At 44.9% G+C, this 15,433-nt stretch overlaps 2 protein-coding genes across 12 annotated transcripts in view; both read right to left on the reverse strand.

Annotated features, from left to right (window-relative positions):
- Positions 1-15,433, reverse strand: part of SLC39A11 (solute carrier family 39 member 11) — a 465,897-nt gene that overhangs the window by 438,732 nt on the left and 11,732 nt on the right. The window lies entirely within an intron of this gene.
- On the reverse strand, positions 2,273-2,919 carry LOC100990903 (ubiquitin-like protein ATG12). Its single transcript, XM_034942804.3, is given in 1 exon segment — positions 2,273-2,919. A coding segment is annotated over 1 exon segment (423 nt). The 5' UTR covers positions 2,810-2,919; the 3' UTR covers positions 2,273-2,386.

Here is a 15,433-nt window from a genome sequence, read left to right on the forward strand (position 1 = left end):
TAGAATATAAAAAAGTTCTCTCTTCCCTGCCTCTTCCAATTCCACAGCCTGGACACACCTGTTCTCAGGAGGTCAGGAATCCTTCCCCCAAGCAAAAAGATTCTGAAGATATTAAGTTACTGTCAGCCATAGAATGTCACCTCACCCAACAGCTAATTCTTGCTTCCAGAATAACACAGCCCTTGGACTGAGAGTTTAGCTCAAATCCTTTCCTCTCAGCAGATCCAGAACACCTACAACTGATCTGGGCCCACAAAGGTTTTACTTCTCTGCCTCTTACAAACAGAGAACACATTAGGCTTAACTGGGGCTTCAAATTTTTTCCACCAATGTTTAAGTTAGTAAACTGAATAGACACTTAGAAAGCCAGCATTTCTTCTCACTGGATGGGAGTTGGTGCCCAAAGGGAAGCTCAGAGGCAGGACAGAGAAAACAAGACAAAGGGGAAGCCCAGTGTAGGGATCAAGTGACAGCTGAGAATGGCCACAATGAAGGCACTTGGCACCAAAAAAGGAATACTGATTCTGGAAGAATGGACTGTGAACAGGTGTCATCTCTCCAAAGGAGAGGTGGTAGACAGCAAAGCATGGCCATGATATTTTGTAAGCTCCGCCTACTGAGAACTAGAGACTAGAGAAACAGACTCTCCAGTTTCCACCTTCACCTTCTTGGAGCTCTTCCACTGCCATGTAAAGAAGCCTAGGCTACACTACTGAACCATGAGCAACCACATGGAGAGGCCCAGGCAAAAGGCAACAAACACCAAGGCCCCAGACCTGAGTGAGGCCCTTATACTCTCCAGTCTAGTGGAACTGCCAAATGACCGCGGCCTCATGAGTGACCCCAGGCAAGACCAGCAGAAGAAGCACCCAGCTGAGCCCAGCAACCTAGAACCAGGGGAAATAAATTGTTGTCTTAAGCTACTAAGTTTTGAGGTGTTTTCTAACCATACTCCACATTTACAGTCTGTTAACTACCCAACATCCATTACACCTACTTGGCAAAAACACCTTAATTTGCTTTTGAGGAATCACTTTTCCCTCCATTATTCATCCTTATTATCTTTGTTATTTACTCTAATGGTGGGAGGAGGGAGGACAGGACACATGGCCCAGGCTTGGCCATTAATACACTACATCCCCTGGCAACATACATTAGTATTCAGGGATGAGCACACATCCTGCTCAAGTTTCATGGGCCAGGAGTAACTGGCCTGTCATGGGAAACAGCCTGAAAGTGGAGCCACACAGGGAAAAGCAGGACCAGGAGATGGAGAAAAACCAGGTGCTGGTGACATCCTTTGATCCACAGAGTCTAGCAGTGCCCTGACACCAGTTCTACTCCTGGATATTTTAATTGCATAGACCAATACATTTTATTTCTTCTTTATGCCAGATTGAGTTAGGTTTTCTATCATTCATGATCCCAAAAGTCCTAGCTAATACAAAGAGACTAAGGGACTTATTTTTATCATATATCCTTTGTACTACTTGAATTTCTTACCAAGTTCATGTATTACTTCTTCCTTTCAAATGAAACTAAAGAAAGAAAGAACTCATTTTAAAAGCAACATACAAAATATACACTGAGAAGGTAAATCAATAACAGAATTAAGACTAAAAGTTCTCTCCGCACTAGGCTGTGTGGCCACAAGAGTGCTGAGTGCCTGCTCCAGTTTCCGTCTGCCCTCTCTTTCAGTAATAGAATATCAACATTTAGCTGGGCAAGCTGCTGCATAGCTAAAAGAACATGTGTCGCAGCATTCCTTGCAGCTACATTAGGTCATATGAATAAGTTGTGGCCAATGAAATGAAAGCGGACCTGCCGTGCAGGACTTTCAGGGAATCTACCTCCCTCCTGCCATTTTGTAGCATGGAAGGCAGATGTGATGACTTGAGCTCCAGCAACTACCTTGGGTCAGAAAGACAAAGGCTGCCCTCTTGGGCAAAGCAGTGAGCCAAAAAGGAGTCTAGATCCCTGCTGACTCCATGAACCTATTTTCCCAGCCATGGTCTCTAGATTTCTTCTACAGAAGAGGGGTCTTTCTTGTTTTGTTTTGTTTTTTTTTCAGAACTGGCAATGAAGACGCTTATACAGTCTTAGCCTCCTTTTCAACCTTGGAAGCAGATCTGCAGTAATAATAGTAACAAGCAGGAGCAATGGGTGTACTATAATGACCATCTTTTATGATGACTGGCGTATTAATACAAATCACATTTTTTTGAGTCCATTCATGCTATGGATGTTTTCTTATGCATAAACATAGAGTAGACACGTACTGAATAGATCACATCTGTTAAGTCTCTTGCCACAAGCATCAAAACTTTTCAGAGCTGTCTCTTCCGTGAAAATCCATTTAATGTAGCAAGTTGATTTTCTCTGTGGTTCATCCCCATGCCTGAGACTTGCAGTAATGTAAAACCAGTTTACCATCACTGCCAAAACACTCAGAGAGAGTTCCAACTTCTTGGTCTGGGGAAGGAGCAAAGGACTGATTCACATAAATAAACAACTGTTCTGAGGCCACAAGTTTAAGAAACTTTTTGATGAAGTCAATGAGTCCTTGGATGGTTCACGGTCACTCTACTGCCCACTTCTTTGTTTTCATAATAGGAGTATCCCCCACAGCCTTTAGCAAAATGTCAATTTTTTTCTTGGTGTCACCAGCAGGTTCCTCTGTTCCCGGAGAAACTGCAGCGGAAGACGGGGGCTCCAGGGTGGTTGTTTCTGGGGAGACCTCCGTAAGTCCTTCCCCTCCAGTAGCACTTGAGGGAGGGAGCTGCAACATGGACTGCGGCTCCTCCACCATCTTGCTTGGAGAGACTCCGGGGTCTTTCTTGTTTTAGCCACTATGTTTCAGGTCTCAGTTACTCTCAGTCAAATCTAATCCTCATAGATATGGATCACCAAAAGCAGAGAAGCAGGAAACATCACCACCAGTACAACTAGCTGTAGGTGTCTGGTTGCCATGGAGACCACCCCAACACATGCAGATTCCAAAGTACAAACTCACTCAAACGAGACAGACCTGATGTAAGTAAGTCTAAGAGACCCCTGGCCTCCTCATTTCCGGTAGAGTCCCCCTCAGTCCATAAGGCAGAACGGTGATGCCAAACCCTTTAACAGCCCCAGGGCAGTTGGCCCCAGACACACAGTTCCTGTTGTAAGCTTGAACAGCTCTGCTTGACTACTTTCACAATCAAAGGACTGCCAAGTCCTCTAGACTCTCCAGCAGGACTGTCTCTCACACTTCCTATCTCCTATGCCTCTGTCCAAAGTCAAAGCCTCATTATTACCTTTCACCTAAGTGCAAGAACCTCCATCCTGTTTCTCAACTGCCAGCCTCCCCCTGTGCACACGCATGGCCAGTCCATCTGCTACCAACAGAATGTATTTCTTGAAAGCACAGCTCTGATCCTGTCCCCTTCTCAAAAACGTCTCCAGAAACTTCCCCATCAACCTAGAGAACAGAGCACAACTCCTTTCTAAGGAACTATAGGTTGATCACGTACGGGCCTCAACCTACCTCTCTGGCATCACCTCCCAACCAAACGAATAACTATGTTGCCAACAGCCCTGTATTTTCCACTCTTATGCTTCCAATTTTCTGTTCCCTCTGCCTATAACGCATTTCCTTCCCCTACCCCATCTTCCCCACTCCCATCCTTACTTGTCAAAACTCAACCTATCCCTCCCACCCAAGCTCATCCACGAAGAAGTCCTAATTCCCCAACTAGAAGTCACCTCCCTGTCACTGAGTTTCCAGCACCTTTTGTTCATTACGTTCTTAACAACCACATGCTGACCCGCCTCATAAAGACAGGCAAATGTGACTTCTCTCCCCAGCCGACCTTGAGCTCCTTGCAGGGAGGGATTATATCTTGCTTCTTTGCCTGCTCTCCCACAATGCCTTACACATAGTAAGTGCTCACTAAATGGTTGAGGGCTTGGCCTGAAGACAATTCTCTCCCTGCTCCCACATTCTGAGCAGCTGTTCTCCAAAGAAAGAAACAAATGGTTATTCTGCAAACAGAACACGTTTGGGCCAACTCTAAAATTACACAGGCCCTTGACAAAGCTTTGATTACTGGCTCTTCTCCCCTTTTATGAGCAAGCCACTGCTAAAAAGCAATAATATGCAATCCAACCGCAGCCTCTCCACAAAGCACTTGTGTTAATAATCTGTGTATGGATTTGGTCTTGACATGCAAGGGCTAAAGGACAAAACTTAACCAATATTAACTTTGATCCTTTGCACTCAGGGTATCTTTCAAAAGAATTGATACTCAGTAAGTGCTTTTTCATGTGATTGGTACTAAGATGCATAAGAAAAATGATGTCAGCTACTCCCTATTATTTAAATTGCAGCAGAAGACATTTAGATAAGTTTCTAACAAGCTAGCTAAACACTCAATTAGGTTACAAAAAAAGAGTATAAAGTCTTGCTTCACAAATGTCTTTGGGAACAATCTCTACTCCTACCATCTGTCTGGATTCAATGAAGTATTGGCCCGTCTGATGGCAGAGGGCTGCCTGAGATGACACCCACAAGTCTCTGCCAGCCTGAGATTTTTCAGACATAGTATGTGATCCAACAGGCACTGTGCATCAAGAGAGAATTCAAACTCAAGCTCAAACTTTCCAAGCAGGAAAGATCCTGCCTGCCCTCTTTCTTTTATGAGAGCCAAGGAGCCAGGCCCAGAGGACAGGCCTGAGTTCCCAGTTGCAGGCTGACCAATATCCCATGACCAACTGGAAAATGAACCTGAAAGTATGACAACTGCCCCCAACCCAGGCTGGTAACAAGATCAGCAGTCTTGAGAACCAACACTAATGTCAAGTATGAGCCTTCCATAGACAGGGCTGCAGCTAGACACCAGAGGTGACAGCCTCCTCCCAGCCTTCCCTCATCCAAGCTCCAGGGCCCCATTCTTTATGTCCAGAGCTCTTCTGACTGTGACCCGAACCCTAAGTATTAACTCAGTTGAATTCTTAGCCTCAAAGTTACATGGAGCCTTTGAAGGGAGTCTGCTTTTTCCAAACACCAGCTCATCCTTCATTAAACCATGATCCCGATTAGAACAGGGGTTCCCAGCTTTGGCTGCACATCACAGTCACCTGGTGATATGGTTTGGCTGTGTCCCCACCCAAACCTTATCTTCAATTGTAGCTTCCACAATTCCCACATGTTGTGGGAGGGACCCGGTGGGAGGTAATTAAATCATGAGGGCGGGCCTTTCCCATGCTCTTCTCATGATAGTAAGTCTCATGAGATCTCATGGTTTTATAAAGGAGAGTTTCCCTGCACAAGCTCTCTTTTCTTGTCTGCCGCCATGTCAGACATGCCTTTCACTTTCTGCCATGATTGTGAGGCCCCCCCAGGCACGTGGAACTGTGAGTCTATTACATCTGTTTTGTAAATTGCCCAGCCTCCCGTATGTCTTTATCAGCAGCATGAAAATGAACTAATACACCTGGGGAGCTCTAAAAATTACTGGTGCCTTATCCTAGGGTCCCTCCACCCCCCAACCTCAGAGATTCTGGGGTAGTTAATCCAGGGTATGTTCAAGGCATTGGGGTTTTTTAAAGCTCTCTAGGTGATTCTAACGTGCAGCCAGGGTGGAGAAACAATGCAACAGAATGAAGAGAACTTCCCCAAAGCCAGAGAACTCCTTGGAAGTGAACCATCAAGGACATGAGGCCAAGTTAGCTTACTCTGCTAGACTACAGGCGCTAGCAACTGTTACAAATTTGAGTGTTGCTTGAGCTAGCTTTCCCTCACAATCTCAAATTGCACACTTTTGGCTTGGCCATCTGTCTTGAAACACTGTTTCCTTTGTGACAAGAAGAATGGAGCAAAAGGGCCCACATAACTCATCACACTTCACTTGCAAAGCCAGCCCCTGAAGATTCTTCAAAGGCAAAAGTTGAGCAAAGGAAGAGCTGCTGCAGCACAGAGCTCCTAAATGAAGAGCAAGCCCTGTTTGGGAGGGTCCACCACAAAGTGGTGATGTGGTGATCCCCTGGAAATCACCCAGTTGGGAACACCGGACATTCCAGAGAGCATTCCTCCAGCACAGTGGTCCCGATGGTTCTTGCTCAAGCAGTCCACTGCCACCAGACCTCAGAAAACTGTGTCATAAACATTGCATCAGGAGCCAGCAGACTTCTTCTCTACAGGGCCAGATAGTAAATATTTTAGGCTTTGGGGCCACAGAGTCCTGTTGAAGCTATTCAACTCTGCCACTGTAGTCCAAAAGCAATCACATGCAATATTTCTGCAAATAGGTATGGCTGTGTTCCAACAAATCTTTATTTACAAAAACAGGCAGCAGGCCAAATTTAAGGCACCCATGTACTTTGCCCACCTCTCCACTAAAACACAACTTCCTTACACACACAGGCCATCTCCCATCACTTCTTCACACCCCTGGCACTCGGCACAGTGACTGCAATAGAGCAAGTTCTCAATAAATGCTAAACAAACGAAAGAATGAATGAATAAAAAATGAGCTGACTACCCTAAAGGAATATCTATTAAACATCTACCTTTTCCTATAGAGAAACTAATAAGAGTCACTGCAACTTCAGAGCACTTACCCCTGACTATTTAAACTGAATCTCTAGGCCCTTATTAACCTTCTGCCCATCAATCACATATACTCATTCCCGCCCTCTCCTTCATAGGAACAGGGAAGGATGCCCCCAAACAAAGAGGAAGATCTTCCCGGGGGAATGCTGTGGCCCTATCAATACAGAGGCCCAGGCCTGCAGGGAAACACAGAAGGGTAGGAGGGGAGGCAGGGGCGCCAGATACTCACTCACGCAGTCAGAGTATGAACGTGGGGAGGAAGGGGGAAAGGGATGGGGACAGACAGGGACTGTTTGCAGGGCTCTGGGCAGGCCTCAGAGCCACACCACCCCAGATGCTCAACAGAGCAACAGCATACACGTGGGCTCATGCGTCAAGACAAAGGCTGTTACTTCCCATCACGGCACAGAGAAGGTGATGTGTATCACTTCCTCCCCCACACTGTGGATAATGACATTGGAAATCTGAAGCATGAAACCGAAAAGAAAAAATACAAAAATCATCATCATCATCCGTCTCCTTCCTGAGTGTTTTGCTTCCCTTTCTTCTTCCTTCCTTCCCCACTTTGTGCCACCCCCTCTTCTTGAAGCAAGACTTCGTCTTCCTCCCAGCGGAATCGGGAGTCAGGGAGCCTCAAGCCCACAAAAACCACTAGTGTTTGGGGGCTGGGAGTGCCAGGCCAACAGTCAGGCTTGTCTCCCAAAATATGTTCACGGTCTCCTGTCCATGCCTCATGTGGTTTGAGAATGTTCACCTTTGCCAATGCACAGTGGTTTTCTTGTTGGAAACTGACCATCTGAGGTCTTTAAAAATAAAATGCTGGCTGGGCGCAGTGGCCCACGCCTGTAATCCCAGCACTTTGGGAGGCCAAGGTGGGTGGATCACTTGTGGTCAGGAGTTCAAGACCAGCCTGGCCAACATGGTGAAACTCCATCTCTACTAAAAATACAAAAATTAGCTGGACGTGGTGGCAGGCGCCTGTAAGCCCAGCTACTCGGGAGGCCAAGGCACAAGAATTTCTTGAACCCAGGAGGTGGAGGCTGCAGTGAGCCAAGATTGTGCCACTGCACTCCAGCCTGGGTGACGGAGTGGGACTCCACCCCAAAAATAAAATAAAATAAAATAAAATTCCAACTCCTCATCACATAAACTCTAAGGGTCCCAATACCCTAATTATGAGAGTGTGGAGTGCCAGTGTCTTGTAGCATTGCTATGCAGGAAGCAACACGTCAGAAGGCAGTGGGTGCCCCATAGCACCTGTGCCATGGACCCGGCAACCACGCTGTGAATAATGGTTAGAGAGGGACCCTCCCCCATGTCCTCTTCAGGCACCAGGCCACACTGGGCTTGTCAAATGGGGCATCTGGGGCAGGTAGCTCAAGGTCCTACCAAACCAACCCTGTTACACTGTTTCACCTCTTTGTTGAGTGCCCACCCAGAAGGCAGCCGTAGCCCTAAGACAGACAAAAGGCACTCCCTTGTTATTGCGTACCAGTGCAGAACAAGCAAACCTGCAAAGAATAGAACCTTGGAGGCCCTGGGGCTCCCCAACTCCCTAAACCCTTAAAAAGCAAATTTAAGAGAGGAGCTTCACCATAGACAACTGTCCCAAAACTTCCAAGGTCAGGCCTAGGAAGTCAGGCCTGAGTGATGCTGGGGACAGATCTGCTCTTGGTCCAAGCACTCTCTGGCTCTCTCCTTTATCCCTGGGAGGTCACCATCCCAGGGAGGTCATCTCAGGGTCTTTCATTTCTCCCAGCCTCCTAAAGAGGAAAAACCACAGCTCAGAGTGACAGCAATGATCTTTGCAGGAGCCTCCTCAGAGTCCATGAGCCTATTCCTTGCATATGGTCTTGTGGTGCTTTGGTTGTGGCCCAGCCCATCTCAGTGTGGTCCAAGACCCCTCACATTCCAATTCCATAAAAAATCTCCAAGAAAACATATCAGGCTTCCCTACCTCTCAGGCAGTAAGATGGAAAAAAAAAAAAAGATAGCAGCAATTATTAATTTCTCAATCCAGGATCTATAGAGTTGATAGTATAAAAGCTAGGATTTCCAAAGACCCAATTCAATGACTGCTCCCACCCCTGGACTTTCCCTCAATCATATTTACTCTAGAATAAACCTTTCCAGGGGCCCTCCTGAAATATCCCTTACTTCATGCTACAATTATTCCCCCTGCCCCCCGGCCCCGAGACAGAGTATTGCTCTGTCACCCAGGCTGCAGTGCAGTGGTGCAATCTTGGCTCACTGCAACCTCCGCCTCCTGGGTTCAAGCAATTCTCCTGCCTCAGCCTCCCGAGTAGCTGGGATTAAATGCGCCCACCACCACGCCCGGCTAATTTTTTGTATTTTTAATAGAGACAGGGTTTCACCATGTTGGCCAGGCTGGTCTCGAACTCCTGACCTCGTGATCCACCCACCTCAGCTTCCCAAAGTGCTGGGATTACAGGTGTGAGCCACCGCACCCAGCCATGCTACAATTTAAGTCCATTTCTTTCCATCCAGCTCTCTTTGGAAATGGAGAACAGCTGGTCACTATCATTCCTCCAGACTCAAAGGCCATCACTGGACAGCATCATTAACTTCCAACAGTGAGCCAGTTATTTGGAAAAAACATTATGCACCACTTGCTGCACAAAAGCAGACTTAGCCAAAACCTCCTTAATAAAATCATGTCTTTCGTAAGAAACCAGCTCCCTATGGGATGAAATAATAGATATTAAATTGCCTTTTCATGCCTAGAAGTAAGTTTCTTGATTGGTAAGACTGTCTTTCTCTTCTGCAGCTTCATGATCCTATTATTCCATATAAGTGCTTCTTCCTTGATAGAATATGCACTGATATAGACATTCCTAGTTGGTTCAAGACTTGCCAAAGAGACACAGCAGACCGACAGCAAATAAAATTAAAATGGTGATCCCCGATGTTTCAGCCACTCCAAATTCATCCAGATGTCTTTTGGGACAATGACTGCCTTCTCACTCCCATGAAAAGGATACTCAACTGCATGCTTAATTTTGCCACTGAATCATATCCTTAAGCAGGTGAACTAAAATCCAACTGAAACACTTCACAATTACAATGAAAAGATGTTTGCCAACCTCTGCTGCAACTTGTCCCTTTAAACATGCAGAAACAAGAAGCTCTTAATGAACCATCCGTTCCAACATCCTCATTTCTCAGCAGAGTCAACTGAGGCCCAGGAAGACCAATGAGCTTGCCCGAGGTCACTCTGCCAAATACTGGCAGCCCCTGACATCTTATCTGGGTTTCATCCTACCTCCGCCATTATCTAGCAATTTTCAATTCTAAATAAGGCATTTACTCTCCCCAGACTTGTTTCTTGTCTGTAAACAAAGGCAGCTGGACCAGACATCAGCTCAGAGGCATTGTGGTATAAGAGTGTAAATTCTACAGTCAGACTATGGGTTCAAATCCTGGATCTGAGGCCGGGCGCAGTGGCTCATGCCTATAATCTCAGCACTTTGGGAGGCCAAGGTGGGTGGATCACCTCAGGTAAAGAGTTTGAGACCAGCCTGGCCAACGTGGCGAAACTCCGTCTCTACTAAAAATACAAACATTAGCTAGGCGTGGTGGTGGGTGCCTGTAATCACAGCTACTAGGGAGGCTGAGGCAGGAGAATCACTTGAGCCCGGGAGGCAGAGGTTGCAGTCAGCTGACATCACGCCACTGTACTCTAGCCTGGGTGACAGAGTGAGACTCTATCTCAAAAAAATCCCGGATCTGCTCACCATGTGATACTGAATTTATTTAAACTCACTGTTCCTGTAAAGTGGGGAGGAATAATAGTAACTGGTACATACCTCAAAGAGTCATTCTTATAAAATTAAATTAGTTGATCTAGGTAGAGTGTTTGGCAGAACACCTTGTACACAGTAAGGACTCAATAAATATTAGGTATTCTAATCACCTAAAATCTTTTCCACCCTTTAAGTTATATTACTCTAGGATCCTGAGAGGGAATAATGACTTTTTTTAATGGTAACCACTCTCCTATTAAGTTCATGCCTCAGGCAAAAAAAAAAAAAAAAGTCAAGGCTAGACACAGGTGCTGATGAGAGAAAGACAATGATTACTAGAGACTTGGAGAGTAATTTAAGGAGTCAGGAGAAAAATAGGCAAATAAATTCCAAAATGAGACATTAAGAAAAAATGATTAACACTTCCAGGGCCCAGCTAATGAGAAAAAACAACTTGCGAAATATATTTTTGCTAAGCATATTTAAAATACACATGTCCTTTGTCCCTGGAATCTCTTACAGAAACACCTATTTTGGTGAACAATTATATATTGTATGAATATGTCACTGCAGCATTATATTACAGATGTATTGCAATGTACGCACAACATATACATAAATGTATACAAACCAACTGTAACAGCATGCTACAGTGCTGTGTAGACATCTGTGCAAGGTACAATGGGATGCCGGTCAACTATCTTATAGCCAGTTTTGTCTTTTTCGAGACATATATTCAAAGCATCTCAGAACTGGGCTGAGGGAGCAAAGCCTTTATGATACCACACAGGATGGCACATTTCACTGACCTGACACTCACTACGTGTTCATAATACAATTTCTCCAAGGATACAGACTCAGGATTGACAGTAGTGACCTAGGAGAAGTAAGGGGAAGAGACAAGGGGACTTTTTTTTTTTTTTTTTTTTTTTTACATCTGAATTTTTCCACATTCTACTCTCTGGCTGATACAACAAATTCTCTAGACCCGGGTTTCTCAGCCTTGGCATGACTGGCACTTGGGGCTGGAGAGTCCTTTGTAGTTGTGATGCCTCGTGCCCTGTGTGTTGCAGGATGTTAAGTAGCATCCCTGGCCTCTACCCACTAGATACCCACGTGGCAAATGTGCTAAATGCCACCTGGAGGGCAACATTGCCCTCGGTTAAGAGTTACTGCCCCAGCCAATGCGTTGGCCTTATTAAATGTAATTTACTCCATGATATAAGCACAAGCCACTGTGACTGCCCAGGCCACCTGGGCCATACTGCCTTTCCCTAGTTCAGGGAAACATGTATGAGAATCCACTTTGAGTTGTTAAAATCCCCTGGGTTTGAGTCCCAACCGTCTCCCATATGATGTTCTGACATTCCCTATGCATCTGGGGACCCACCAGGAGTTTCTTTGTGCAACTACCTCATATTCAAGAACAACGTTTGTTTTTGTTGTTTTGGGAGTGGGTTTCACTCCTATTGCCCAGGCTGGAGTGCAATGGCACGATCTTGGCTCACTGCAGCCTCTGCCTCCCAGGCTCGAGCAATTCTCCTGCCTTAGCCTCTCAACTAGCTGAGATTATAGGCGCATGCCACCATGCCTGGCTAATTTTTGGTTTTCTTTTGTTTTTTGACAGAGACAGGGTTTCTCCATGTTGTCCAGACTGGTCTCAAACTCCTGAGCTCAAGTGATCCGCCTGCCTCCGCCTCCCAAAGTGCTGGGATTATAGGCGTGAGATATCGCATCTGGCTCAAGGACAATTTTAGAAAAGTAAATCATTTCTTTCTGATAAATACACACACATAATCTTTAGAGTCTCTTTCTTTCTACTGACGACTTTAAAAGTCAGAAGTACAACTATCTGAGCTCCTCATTCGTGATAACACACTGGCCTTGTGATTTTTTTTTAAGGAAATTACATCTTAAATGTTCATGTTTTCATGCTCCCAAATTCATTCTTCATGTCCTGAAAACTTCTTACACTCTATCTGGTTTTGTTGGTTTGTTTCCTTTCTTGCTTTATTTTGGTTTTTGTCTTTTGCTATGTGAATCTTACAATAGCTTCTGATCTAAAAGAGTAACCTAGGGCGCAGTGGCTCAAGCCTGTAATCCCAGCACTTTGGGAGGCTGAGGTGGGTGGATCACGAGGTCAGGAGATCGAGACCATCCTGGCTAACATGGTGAAACCCCGTCTCTACTAAAAATACAAAAAATTAGCCGGGTGTGGCGGCGTGCACCTGTAGTCCCAGCTACTCGGGAGGCTGAGGCAGGAGAACGGCATGAACCCGGGAGGCGGAGGTTGTAGTGAGCCGAGACCACACCTTTGCAGTCCAGCCTAGGTGACAGAGCAAGACTGCGTCTCAGGGAAAAAAAAAAAAAAAGAACTTTGAAAAACTAGGTGCCCCATCACTCATTTGTAAGTTGACATTTAAAACATTTTTGTCTCCAGTTTAAATAGTTGCAGAAGATATCATTTTAGGCATGTAAATATGCAGATAGATAGATCAGATATAGATAGATAGGTAGGTAGGTAAGTAAGGAGGTAGGTAGGTAGCTAGGTAGATAGATTTGTTTAAATAAAACTGTTTCATTAGTCTTTTTTTTTGTTTTTTGTTTTTGGTTTTTTTTGAGACGGTCTCACTCTGTTGCCCAGGCTGGAGTGCAATGGCGCAATCTCGGCTCACTGCAACCTCCACCTTCCGGGTTCAAGCGATTCTCCTGTTTCAGCCTCCCAAGTAGCTAGGATTACAGGTGCCCGCCACCATGCCTGGCTAATTTTTGTTTTTTGTCTTTTTTTTAGTAGAGACGGGGTTTCGCCATGTTGGCCAGGCTGGTGTTCAGCTCCTGACCTCAGGTGATCCACTTGCCTCAGCCTCCCAAAGTGCTGGGATTAGCAGGTGTGAGCCACCACGCCCGGCCTATCTCATCAGTCTTTTAAGTGAATCCAGTAGGTCCTAAATAGAATAGAGATTTTATTCCCATCATTATCCACTTAAAAACAGAATACATAAACAAGCCTATGTTTCTTTGTTTGATGCACTTTTGTTTGCATGTTACATTTTACACACACACAAATGCACCATAAGCAAACTCTTTTTCAAAAGCCAGAAAATTTACATCATTGCTTTTTCTGCTTGACTTGTATTTCAATTCTATTTCACCACAGAATATATCCTAAAGCAACTTATATTTATACTAGAAAATCTATTGATTTTGTTTGTTTGTTTTTGATGGAGTCTCACTCTATTGCCCAGGCTGGAGTGCAAGGGTGCATGCAATCTTGGCTCACTGCAACCTCTGCCTCCCCGGTTCAAGCAATTCTCCTGCCTCGGCTTCCCAAGTAGCTGGGATTAGAGGCATGTGACACCATGCCCAGCTAACTTTGTATTTTTAGCAGAGACGGGGTTTCATCATGTTGGTCACGCTGGTCTCAAACTTCTGACCTTAGGTGATCCACCCACCTCGGCCTCCCAAAGTGCTGGGATTACAGGCATAAGCCACCGCACCCAGCCATATTATTGATTTCTTTATCACGCTTCCCTGCCATAAAAATATCTGCATACATTTTAGATTAAAACCCTCAGTAAAATCAGCATAGAAGAGACATACCTTAAGGTAATAAAAGTCATCCAGGACAAACCCACAACCAACATTATACTGAAAGGGGAAAAGTTGAAAGCATTCCCCCTGAGAAATGGAACAAGACAAGGATACCCACTTTCACCACTTCTATTCAACATAGTACTAGAAGTCCCAGCCACAGCAATCAGACAAGAGAAAGAAAGAAAGGGCATCCAAATCAGTAAAGAGGAAGTCAAACATCGCTGTTTGCCGACGATATGATCGTATACCTAGAAAACCCTGAAGACTCATCCAAAAACCTCCTAGAACTGATACATAAATTCAGCAAAGTTTCAGGATACAAGATTAATGTATACATATCAGTAGCTCTGCTATACACCAACAGCAATAAAGCTGAGAATCAAAGCAAAAACTCAACCCCTTTTACAATAGCTGCAAAATAATAATAATAATAATACTTAGGAATACGCCTAACCAAGGAGGTGAAAGACCTCTACGAGGACTGCTGAAAGAAGTCATAAATGACACAAACACATGGAAACACCTCCCATGCACACAGATGGGTAGAATCAATATGGTAAAAATGACCACACTGCCAAAAGCAATCTACAAATTCAACGCAATTCCCATCAAAACACCACCATCATTCTTCACAGAACTAGAAAAAATAATCCTAAAATTCATATGGAACCAAAAAAGAGCCCACACAGCCAAAGCAAGACTAAGCAAACAGAACAAATCTGGAGGCATCACACTACCCAACTTGAAACTATACTTTAAGACTACAGTCACCAAAACAGCATGGTACTGGTATAAAAATAGACATGTAGACCAATGGAATAGAATAGAGAACCCAGAAATAAAGGTAAATACTTACAGCCAACTGATCTTCTACAAAGCAAACAAAAACAAAGTGGAGAAAGGACGTCCTATTCAACAGATGGTGCTGGGATCATTGGAAAGCCACATACAGAAGAACAAAACTGGATCCTCATCTCTCACCTTATACAAAAATCAACTTAAGATGGATCAAAGACGTACATGTAAGACCTGAAACCATAAAAATTCTAGAAGATAACACTGGAAAAACCCTTCTAGACATTGACTTAGGCAAAGATTTCATGACCAAGAACCCAAAAGCAAATGCAACAAAAACAACGATAAACAGATAAGACTTTTAAACTAAAAAGCTTCTGTAGGTCAGGCACAGTGGCTCACACCTGTGGTCCCAGCACTCTGGGAGGCTGAGACAGGCAGATAATTTGAGGTCCAGCGTTTAAGACCAGCCTGGCCAACATGGTGAAACTCCGTCTCTACTGAAAATACAAAAAACAGCCAGGCATGGTGGTGGGCGCCTGTAGTCCCCGCTACTTGGGAGGCTGAGGCAGGAGAATCGCTTGAACCCTGGTGACAGAGGATGCAGTGAGCTGAGACCGCACCACCACACTCCAGCCTGGGCGACAGAGTGAGGCTCCATGTCAAAAAACAATAAAATAAATAAATA

Source organism: Pan paniscus, chromosome 19 (genome assembly GCF_029289425.2).
Source record: "Pan paniscus chromosome 19, NHGRI_mPanPan1-v2.0_pri, whole genome shotgun sequence".
NCBI lineage: Eukaryota > Metazoa > Chordata > Mammalia > Primates > Hominidae > Pan > Pan paniscus.